Source organism: Cariama cristata, unplaced genomic scaffold, assembly GCF_000690535.1.
Source record: "Cariama cristata isolate BGI_N322 unplaced genomic scaffold, ASM69053v1 scaffold10369, whole genome shotgun sequence".
NCBI classification, from domain to species: Eukaryota; Metazoa; Chordata; class Aves; order Cariamiformes; family Cariamidae; genus Cariama; species Cariama cristata.
In genome coordinates, this window is record NW_009635249.1 from 69,753 (window position 1) to 81,817 (window position 12,065).

The window sequence follows — 12,065 nt, forward strand, 5'->3', positions numbered from 1 at the left end:
CAGCAGGAAGAACGTCACTTCTGCAGTACCTGGTGTTCCTTGGAGGTCTCCCAGTAGTACATGAGCTTATTTTGTGTGATACGCTAATAACACCCTTTGGTAGAAAAACAAAGTAACCAAATCAAAGCAAAAGGTGTCATTGTACCTAATTTAAAATGTCAAAAAAACCCTGTGCAAATTATTGTAAGGTAATCCATCTAAAAATGTAAAGAGCTATAATTATAAATATATATATAAGATTGATTCTGTTCACAAGGAAAATTGATGGTGGCTTTAAATTATGTTCAAGAGTACATTTGACAAGTAATGACTTTTCAAAGTGACGTGTGTCTAATTGAATAAACGAAGTGGAGAGTTGTAATGACAAGGTGGATGAGCTGGAGAAATTTATTCAGAAGAGAGTGCAGACAGTGTTTGTACGGACATCCTGAACTGCTGCAGTAAATAGTCTAATGTACGTCTTTTAGTCTGTGATAATAGAGGAGAAATGTGAAGGACCAATTTTTCAAGGTAATGACAGAATAAATCAGGTGCAATAGTGCACTGTGCTGACTTGTAGAATTCCTCTGATGAAAATTATAGAACTCAGCTATTTCAGGCAAAATTATGGTGCCATGATTGTCATAAATGATGTAATCATAGGAAAGGGGATTTTGTGTACTGTTAATGCATTCTGGCTTTAACTATGCATGAAAAATACGTTCTCTCTCTTTTGATTTAGATTGCTTACTTAGATTACTTGCCGTTAAGTTTCCATAAACCATTTTTATTCTTCCCTGTTTTATCATGTATATTGGTTTTACAATCTCCTAAATTTTATAACATTAAAAAGTAGTGAAGACATCTAAAACATTTAAAGAGGAAAACAAAGTATTTTTTCTCATATCTTTCAGTATACAGAGTGCATTTTGGGGCTGAGGAGAGAAAGAGGAATACATCTTAAATTTCTTCTAAGCATCTCAAAAGAGAAATGTATCCCTTAGCCACAAACTGCCTTTGAAACTCTGGGCATGCAATCAATAAAACACATATCACTCTCAAGTACAAAGTGACATGTGGTTTACATGGATTATACCACGAAAAGACATATTGTGACTCACGAGTATAACCGTAACAGCTGACCGTTGGTAGAGTACACCTCAATGGATTCCTTGAGAGATATAATAATGAGGGTCCTGACAACATTTTGACACACTGTAAAGTCACACTTTTTTCCCTAAGCCTGAAGATTTAACATAAAGCATGCGTTTTTCTTCTCAGATTTCCTATGGAGGCTATAAGGAAGAAAAATACTGCTGCCACATCACTTTGTCTTCACGAAATTATTGTTCCTTTCATGCCTCAAAGCAGAATTAAGTTTAAGAGGCAGGTTGGCCTGGCATCACATTTTTTTTGTTGTTTTGACATTTTTAATAACTGCCTATAACTGCAGACATGATATTGAGGCAGACTTTGTTGCCAGAGGTACATTTTTGTTGTGAGCTGAGTAAAGAGCCTTTTATAATGTAAAATTGAGGCAATCTCCAACTTTTTGAAGTAGCTCTTTAATTAATATTTACAATTTCCAGCAGTAATCCACTTTAGATTACATTTGACATCATATTCATAATTAGTTATAGTAGGACTTTAGAAATACAATTTGCAAATATAATTTTTTCTTTTTTAAAATATGTGCACAGTTAGAATTTCAGTCATTTCTGGGGAATTTCAAAACTGTAAAGATTTAGGAACAGAGACCTTGATTTCATTCAGTACACCTTGCGTTTCCTTCAACGGGACAATTTTTATTCTGAATTATAACTATTAAAATTACTAACATTTAAAAATAAGAACGCCTGAAATCTTGTTTGAGTTTGAAATGCTAGTATATGTAGTGTTTCTGCTACATTTTGTGGACAAGACAATTTAATGCTTTGTGTGTCTATGACTTAAATATAACTATAAATGTTTTAATAAAGTTCTGTTACTTGTAGTGAGGAAAATATGGTGGTGAAACAATAAAAAGTCCATTAAATCACATTACTCAACTAAAAGAACATTTAGAATACTTATGCATCATATTATGTACATACATTCAAAGTTCTTATAAACTATTTTTTATTTTGTGTTTTTATATTTTATCTGCCAGGAATCCTCTACAAAGGAAATGGTGAAAATCAATTTATATCTCAGCAACCACCAGTTGTTAGTAGCATTATGGGCAATGGAAGACGACGCAGCATCTCCTGTCCAAGTTGTAATGGTCAAGCTGATGGTAATAAATTATTGGCTCCGGTTGCCTTGGCTTGTGGGATAGATGGCAGTCTTTACGTGGGGGATTTCAACTACGTTCGGCGGATATTCCCATCTGGAAATGTAACTAGTGTTCTGGAGCTAAGGTACGTTTTTTTCTCATCTTGGACTTTTGGAGTCATGAATTACTGTTGCAAACTAAAGTATTGAATAGATTTCTGATACTCTGCAAGTTGGAGTTTGCAAATGCTTTTGGGAGCAAAAAAAGTTGAGGCACAAGATTTTAAAACATTTGGAAAAGTATTTAAAACTAAAGTGAAAAAATTTTACCCTGGTAAAATATTTTAACTATGCTTATCTAAACTGTGAGAATTTAATCTACCCAAGATAATTATTCTGTGGATTTTAAGAGTTAACCTACATCATCGACATGAGTGGACAAAAGATGATCATTCACCACTTCACTAACCATAGATGTAAATGTTGCCTTCTTTTCATCTTTTAACATCCTTTCTGAATGTTTTTCTAATAATGTTTTTCTGTTCTTTTTTACTTGCTCCCACCAAGAAATAAAGATTTTAGACATAGGTAAGCATTCCTTAAAGAAGATTTGTATTTTTCTAACTGTTCTTTTTTCTTTTTTGAACAAATGAATGCTTATAATGGAGAAGTCATTTCTGAGATGTATTCCTAGAAAAGAGGAGTATTTTTCAAAAATAATGAGCTCATATGTTTTAGTTATGTCAGCTGTCAGACTGTATCGTCCTTTCGGATACGAGTTCCTCTTTTCTCATCACTCTTTGTCCGCAGTCAGGCTTCTTTTTATGCTTGTGTGTGCCCTCCTTTGCTGTCCCCTCGTCTCTGCTCACTCCTATTCCTTGCTCACAGCACTTTTGCTGATCCTATCGCAACTCATTCATTAATCTGATACCCCAAATACGATGAGAATGGCATATAAGCAATAAAATTATAAAAGTACCGCGTTCACTTCATTAGCTTTTCAATGTTGTGTCTTTTCAGGCTCACATTTAACAGATTTGTTTCTTTAAAGGTGAACTTCTCTTAATAATGAAAGTTGAAATTGTCCCATAATAACACAGTTCCGGGAGTTAAGATTTTAAAGTACACCAGGATTTGTAAGACTGGTCATAAAAACAATGGCAATCAGAAGGATTGCAGTACAACGTTTGTCTGTCCTGGCATCGCTGCAATAGGGGCAAGAACGGAGAAGATGGATGCTTAGAATTGCTTTGCCACAGCAGCTGGTGCTGATAAGGAGACAAAAAGAGAGTTACGCTAAAATCATGTTGAATACATGAAACCCTGCAATGCTTTGTGGTGGAACTGCTAAGTATAGGGCTTAGCAGCCCCACTGGTCTCCTTTTTTGCTGCCAATCGTTTTCTTTCTTTGTTTTTAAACAAATCCCAGAGAGTCATATCTCAGTTCTCCTTTTTTGAAAAATTCAGTTTGCATTGGACATACTTCTTTGTGAAGAGTTTTATGTTTAAAAAAGTTTGTTTCAAATGTGTCAGGCAAAAAGTTCCATTACTAAATAAGGTGTTTGCATCAGTGCTAATGATCAGATTTGGGAGTTGATGCACACTCTAGCTGGTTTTATGTTATTTTCCAGGTGTGACTGAGAGGCAGTCTTTTCTATTTGGTGGGTTTAGGTTTTCACTATTACGTTTAATTTGCATTTGTTCCACTACTGTTAAAAGAATTCTATCCCTTGTGGTATCACAAAGTTGTGATTGCAGCTGGATAAGACATTGTCTTGGCAAACGTGTGGAATACGGAATAATACTCAGAGTGGGAATTTGGAACAGACAAACAGGATTAAGGGATGGACGTGTGGTGAGGTTTGTTTTGCTGTGATTTCGTAGCGATGCCTTCTCCTGCCTCTGGCAGAACCGTGGTCACAGGTTCAACTGCGGCGTTTCAGAAACGCGATCCCTGCATGTAAGAAAAGTTGGTGTGGGAGAACATTGAAGCTTTTCTCCTTTATTCAAGCCTACACATGCAGAAGCTCCAGGTAGCAAAATTGCAATCATACTCCACAAATTAGTGTAGCAGCATTTTCAGGGGCCCATATGGCGGCTGTGCAGTGGGGGTTCCTCCTGAGGCGGAAGGCGGCATAGAGGACCGTGGAGAAGTGGCTCTGCGGGAGCGGTTGTGGAGCCCATGGGCAGGTGGTGTGGAGCCCATGGTGCAGCCTGGCACGGGCTACTACGAGTTTGAGTTTTCTCTCCCATCATACATTTTCCCAGTGTCCACTTGTAGCATTAATGGTTTGCTGCTCAGGGGTTTCCTAAGCCAAGAGTGGCATCTTTATGCTTAATATCCCCTGACAGCTTTTTAGTCTATTAATTTAGCTGATTTTTATTTAACGTGTGTAAACTTTTAGGATCCACCAAATCCTGTTGCCATGGGCTCCTCAGCTGAAGGACACACAGTCAGATTAAGTAGCTTCTTTTGCCTGCATGAAGTCATGGAGAGCCCTGTTAAATGCTGCGGAGATGAGAGAAGCACATCTGTCTGGCCTGCAAGAGAGAGCAGGGCAAACTGTCCCGTCTTACTGGCAAACCCTTCAAACTGCTGAGGACATTTCTATTTAAACTGCAGTTTGGGAAAACAGTCCTCAACAGACCGCATTGCAATATAGAATTATTAGGTATCAAAACTAAGAAAATGCACTAAAATACGCGTTCCCCAGGTAAAACTAATGAACGGGGCTACGTACTAGTTCAGATCTATTACCTATTCAAGCATTCAGCTTTCCTCGCCGATGAACACAACACTTCAGCACAGAGAGTGATGTGCCTCCCACCTCAAGGAGCCTGTACTCTAAATTAGAGAGACAATGCAGATCAAATTTATCCTCTCATGTACCAGTGACCTAACATTTTTTCAATCTCAAAGCTGAACTGATGTTGTTATACACACTGCTGCCTGTGGGTGATTAATGCTGATAGGCATTCACGGAAGAGGTAATTTTTAGAAGGACTTTGAAGACAGGGAGGTCATTTGTAGGCTATGGCGATATCCCAAGTCTGTAGAGAGCCAGAAAAAAGTTTAGTGAAACATAAAAACAGTTTTGAGGGTACATGGTTTAGAAGGCAGAGAGCGAATGGGAGAGAGTCAGGGTCTGAAGCAGGAAGAGTATTTTTAAAAAATTTGTGCATGGAGAATAGTGCAGGTGACCTGGCAGCTGAAGAATTAAAAGATCGGCATAAGCAAGGTGAAAGCAATGGAAAATAGATCATTACAGCTCTGTGCGTGTGTGCGCGCACTTTAAATTCAAATCACTTACTGTTTGGCCCGGACAGAACAAGTTAATTTGTAGTCATTTGTCTTTACAGGAGCCCATGTTGGTATGGAAGTGCATGTTTTGCAGAGCTACTGACAGTGATTAGGTGATACTGAATGAGTCAAGAAGTCACTGACTGTGGATTTTATTTCTTTGCATTTGTTGTTATTGGTCGAAGGCAGAAGCTTAATATCATTTCAGGCTACAATGAAATAGAATAAACTGTGCAGCTTTCCAGCTGCTGGCTGCTTATCCCTGTACTGTTTTTGAAATCTGCATAGTGCACATGGATGTTTTCTGGCTAGAAAATAAATGTGCTGTTCACTGGAGAGTCCTTCAGTTCCTCAAATTGTGCCTCGGTCCTGTGAATTAATGGGGGTTTTCTATCAGCTAAAGCTACCTCAGCTTTTTAACCTTCACTTGAAAAGAAACGCTGAAGTTAAGCCTGTTGTGTTATCTCAGAAAGGAGCCATTAGACATCTACATATGACGAGTTGGAGAGTTTATATTGATTCAATAATAATATCCTAGGCACTCCCAAACTTTGGGGTTTGGGCTTTTTTTTCCACAAAATGAGAAAATATTCTTAAATTATCAGCTGTATATTTTGTTTTGATGAGGATACACTACTTACTATGAGAACTCATCCCAAATAAGAACAGCTTCATCATTTTTGTTGGAATTAATTAGAACATAGAAACTTTTTTATAGTTATGAAGAAAACAGTCTTAAAAATTTGTTTTAGAAAGAAAGAATTGTGTTACACATAAATTATTTAGTTACTGATTTGATGATTCTTTATTCCAACAAGTGAAAGATATGATTGAGGCAATGTTAGATGAGTTGAAAAGAGGTACTTTAATTTAGATTTCAGTAGTATAAGAAAGGACTTTATTTTAAATTGCAATGAAATAAAATTTAATTGCACATGTCACATTTTGCGATATGTTTATATTTGAAGTGTCTGCAAAGTTTCTTAAAGACCAAAGCACTCATGTAAATGGGTATAATTTAATTTGCAGTCTATAGAGGTATAAACAATTCGTACACTACATAGCGATCATATTAAATGATCTCTGCAATAATTAATATTTCGAAAATTTATTCAACTATTTAGCACATTGGCAATAATAGATTTCTAACAGACAAATTTAAAGTAAGCCTACATTTGATTGTTTTCAGACATGCTTTACAACACTCAGCTCTACAGCAGAGCTTTTTAAGAGGTGCTAATCACCGTGTATTTGATTTCATTAGTCTGCTTCACTTGGTTTCTTCGTTCTGAACCAGTATGTTAAAAGTCTTAAAACCAACGAAAATCCTATTTATGCAACACATTTTTTCTGTGTTGTTTTGATTGGATAGCTATAAAAATCTCTCCCTGCTAAAAGACATAATTTGTTCACAAGTTGTTCCTGTTGGTCTCTTGTTGCTTTTTTCCAAGTGGCAGTACATAAAAATGTGTTACATTAGCACAGTTATGTATTTACAAAACGTGAAGTATAGCATTCTGCGAACAGATGTTTGGCTATCGCCAAGGCTGGTAGGATCTGTTTAAGCAGCGCTTTTGCAAACGTCAGAAGCGGGACTGACTGTTCGATGCTTTGCTTCAATCCATTAGGAGAGCATCTGAAGTTACCTCCTGTATTTACATGACCTTATTTCAGCTCTTTGTGCCATAAATTAGGTCAGGAATCCCAGCTGCAGTGGGTTAAGTTTCTACATCATCATGTATCAACCCAAAAGGTACTCTCCGGGGCTGGTTTCTTCGCCAGCAGGGGAGAAAAGACAATAATTCTCAATTATGTGGCACCAGTGGAGAAGGAAAATGTACGTTTCTGGGAAAATGGTTAGCAATATATATTTTCACTGTAATAAGGATGGTGTCGGCATAGTTAGCGGTTTTGTGCCAATGTGTACAGTTACTTGAAATATGAGTCTGAGTTAAGAAGAACGGAAAAGCTCCGCTCGGTGCTCTGGTGGAAAAGATGACATTTCCTAATGCGTTCAATCATGCGTATCACCTTTTTCAAAGCAGAAGATTAAACAAATACTTAGGAAGGATATCTTATCTCTTCCCTGTGAACTAATAATATGAACTCTGCCTTATCTGTTTATGAATTATGTAAACCATGCACCCCAGCAGCCTTATATAAATTGTAATAAAACAGATAGGATGATAACAGCAACAAAGTGTAAGCAAGGGCTGGGGGCCTGCTGCAAAGTTTGGAACTGGATCGAGGTTGCCAGAAAGCCTGGGAGTTCTTAGACTCCGGTGTTTTGATTTCACCTATTACAGAGACAGGAGCTGTCTCTCGTTACAGAGTGTGGAACAGGCCTGTGAGCATCACGGACAAAATGGATCTTCTGTCCCAAAAGGATGAGTAGTTTAGATCGGGCTGCCTGTGACACAGACAAGAAGCGTGAACCAAAAAAGGTTTTGGGGCCATGACGTGTGCTACCTATGCCTAGAGCATCACCATTGAGTTTAACTATTTCTGTATTACTGCACACTGCATACAAACTGAAGCCTTCGCTTCTTGATGCGATGTTAGGTGCGATTAATTACAGCATATGCAATGTATAATTCCATTTTACAGCAACAACCCAGCTCACAGATACTACCTCGCAACTGACCCCGTGACAGGAGATTTGTACGTTTCCGACACAAACACACGCAGGATTTATCGGCCCAAGTCGCTCACGGGTGCGAAAGACCTGACCAAAAATGCTGAGGTAATAGGAGGAACAGGGGAGCAGTGCCTACCGTTTGATGAGGCAAGGTGTGGTGATGGAGGCAAGGCGGTGGAGGCAACTCTCATGAGCCCTAAAGGTAAAAAGAGTTATCCCTCCGTAACTTTCAAACTAATACAAAAGTTCAGAGCCGGGGGCATGATGGTGTTTAATTACTGAGCTCAGTAGTTGACTCAAAAATACGGTTTTGAGTAATTTTTTCCAGCCACTGAGGAAGACAACTACAGGGGACCTGGGTTGATTTTTTAGGAAATATTTGGCTTGCATGGTTGTTGAGCATTTTTAAATGCTTATTTAGATTATGTGTTTGGCAGGCAATGGTGAGGATTTAAAATCAGCATTGCTTTTGGTCCCACTTATCCTATGTTTCAGGTTAACTTAAAAGCTAGGCCCTTCTCAACACACAACAGCAAATCAACAGCAAAGGCAATCAACAGTAGTAGATTTCATACTGAATAGCGGTTTATTGTGTAAAATACGTTTACAAGCTGTTTCACTACTTACTGCCTAAGACCAGATTTTCTGCCCTTAATTTCCACTAGATACATACCATTTATGCCCTTAGTTATGGATAATATATTCACTGCTAGTACAGAAAACTGATTTTTATTCTCTTCACTAAAGGAATAGCAATCGACAAGAATGGGTTAATCTACTTTGTTGATGGGACCATGATCAGAAAAGTGGATCAGAACGGAATAATATCCACTTTGCTTGGCTCCAACGACCTGACCTCAGCACGACCTCTAACCTGTGATACCAGCATGCACATCAGCCAGGTACTTTTTAGCTGCTGCTAATTTGGAAAGCCAAACTGGGGCTAGAAATGCAAATGCAGCTTTCTTGCCCCTTAAAATAAAACTGGGTGGAGTGCATAATGGATATTTAACAGCAGAATTTGGGGAGAAAAAAACCTGCTCCAAGGACATGAATCACAGTGTATTCTCTTAGCTATAAATGCTGCTGTATTCAATTTTTCTGCCCATAAAGTTCAGTTCAGTTTAGAACAGCAGAACTATCAGCAGGAAACATTAAGTCTGGTAGTAAATACTGGGAGAATGGCAGATCTGTTAGAACTATCTTGGCATGTTGATGTTTTCTGAATCGCTAACGTCCTTAGCCTGCTAGAGTGAATGAGAGGATATATACCAAACCCCATATTTTTCTATTTATCTCAAGAAGCTTGTGTAGGTGAGAAGGGACATCACTAGTGGTATGTTTAAAAATGGAGTACAGTACAGTGTTTCGTAATCTGGATGGTAGTAAGGTTTTTTGCCATTACAAGAATAAAAGATGAGTACTGTCCTTAAAGTACGTATTTAGACTTTGACATCTGTCTCTATTTTTATTTATGCACTTGCGTTACAGAAAAGTATAGCATTTACTGGAGGGGAGATTCAACCTGTATTATAGTTCCCGTGCAACTGGCATTTTTTCAATAAAATAGATGCCTGAACATTGTTCCCCTTGCCTCCCTGAAAAGCTTTGGTTTGCTGCATGCATTTTCATACAAGTCCTTTTGTCATGATTGCTTACAGCAGGTTAAAAATATCCTTAGAGCAGTGTCTAAAATGGAAGCTGAATTAATTCATTTAATCTGCCCTGATTAACTGTTTACCAAAACCCTTCTGTTTGTTAAGGTTCGTCTGGAATGGCCTACAGATTTAGCTATCAACCCAATGGATAACTCCATTTATGTTTTGGATAACAACGTAGTTTTGCAGATCACCGAAAACCGTCAGGTTCGCATTGCTGCGGGGAGGCCAATGCATTGCCAGGTTCCTGGAGTGGAGTACACGGTGGGAAAGCACGCTGTGCAGACCACGCTAGAGTCAGCAACTGCCATCGCCGTCTCCTACAGTGGGGTGCTTTACATTACAGAAACTGATGAAAAAAAGATTAATAGGATAAGACAGGTCACAACTGATGGAGAGATCTCATTAGTTGCTGGAATACCCTCAGAGTGTGATTGCAAAAATGATGTCAACTGTGACTGTTACCAAAATGGAGATGGCTATGCTAAAGATGCCAAACTTAATGCCCCTTCCTCCTTAGCTGTGTCTCCGGATGGCACCCTCTATATTGCTGATCTGGGAAATATTAGGATACGGGCTGTGTCAAAGAACAAACCCGTATTGAATTCAATGAACTTTTATGAAGTTGCTTCTCCAACTGACCAAGAGCTTTATATCTTTGATGTCAATGGTACTCACCAGTACACTGTGAGTTTAGTCACCGGAGACTATCTGTACAATTTTAGCTACAGTAATGACAATGATATTACTGCAGTAACGGATAGCAATGGGAATACTCTTCGTATCAGACGGGATCCCAACCGGATGCCAGTAAGAGTAGTCTCTCCTGATAACCAAGTCATCTGGTTGACGATAGGCACTAACGGATGTTTGAAAAGCATGACTGCACAAGGGCAGGAGCTTGTGTTATTTACCTACCACGGCAACAGTGGACTTCTGGCAACTAAAAGTGATGAGACTGGATGGACCACGTTTTTTGAGTAAGTACTTAAAGTAAAGTCAGATGCATTACAGCTTTGTTGAGTTATACAGTACCATTGGAAATATTTCTGGAGACAGATGAAGTAGCTGTGAAGATGACCTTTGATAACAAAAAGCAGAGAAAGATACTTTTTGTTTCTCGTGCTGTCTTCCTCTGTCTGACTTCTTCCAAACATTGGATCTGAATAATTTTTAATTCATTATTTTGAATTTCAGGTTTATATATTGAAATAACAGTGAGACAGCGTTTCACTTTTGTCAAGAAAGCTGTAACTCAGACAACCACAATTTTGTAGATTTGCATCAAAAACTAGATTTTCATCCTATTTGCTCATTAGATTGAAATTGTTCTGCAGCAAATACTGACAAGAAATTTGTCTTCACTGCTAAGTATTTTTTTTGTTTCTTTTTTCCTAAGTAAAAGCATGTCTGCATTGTCTTTTACCCCCCAAAAAAGGCTGGGTGGGTGTTTTTTTTGAAGTTGTAAAAGGTTGTGTTTCACTGAGTGGCAAATATGCAGGAAGGATCTCCTGGACGACACAGCAGGCTTTCACATGGGTGGACTCGGGCGGAGGAAGGTGAGAACAGAAATGTGGGCTGTGGGGGGAAGGGTCATTCATGTAGAAATAAACGGAAAACACAGAGACCACCAGCAACGTGTGGCGTACAGGTGCAAGCACAACAGCAAGAGCTATTAGTGGAACAGTACGACTTGTAATTTTACCAACCTCAGAAAAAATCTTTTCACTGAATTGCTTTATCCTGCATTACAGTCATTAAGTCATCAATGCCTGTTCATAACAGCCAGATTAGCGAAACGTTTTACAGAATCCTCAATTATATTGACTAAGGAAGGTCATGACAATTTATAGATAAACGAGTAGAACCTGAGAGTTCACGTGGGGGTTTTATAGGCAACTTCATCCCCAAATGAGCTGAACTACAAACTGATACGCCAAACAAAACGTAACAAAAATGCAGCTTAAAACACTATTTATTTCAGAAAAGATCAATGTAAAATTAACACAGATTTTTTTCAGTAATCTCTGTCAACTGGAAGAATATATGTATTTTTAAATGACAGGAAAGACATGCTAAGGTTCGGTAAAAATGTGTCTATGAAAGAGAGCTAGTATGACAAGTAAAAGTGTTAGAGGGCCCTCAGCTGAAGTATTCAGGATTACAAAGGGCATCATGAAAATCCAGTAAGTCCCTCTTCTTTTTCTTCCCCCCCCCCCCCCGCCCCCTCCCCTCG

At 38.4% G+C, this 12,065-nt stretch overlaps 1 protein-coding gene across 1 annotated transcript in view; it reads left to right on the top strand.

Moving 5' to 3' along the window:
* The window catches only part of TENM3 (teneurin transmembrane protein 3), a 97,291-nt gene that overhangs the window by 52,657 nt on the left and 32,569 nt on the right, over positions 1-12,065 (top strand). Inside the window, exons 15-19 of the mRNA XM_009707460.1 lie at positions 2,129-2,378; positions 2,800-2,820; positions 8,141-8,373; positions 8,919-9,073; positions 9,935-10,809. Of these exons, the coding sequence (XP_009705762.1) occupies positions 2,129-2,378; positions 2,800-2,820; positions 8,141-8,373; positions 8,919-9,073; positions 9,935-10,809 (1,534 nt within the window). The remainder of the gene's footprint in view (positions 1-2,128; positions 2,379-2,799; positions 2,821-8,140; positions 8,374-8,918; positions 9,074-9,934; positions 10,810-12,065) is intronic.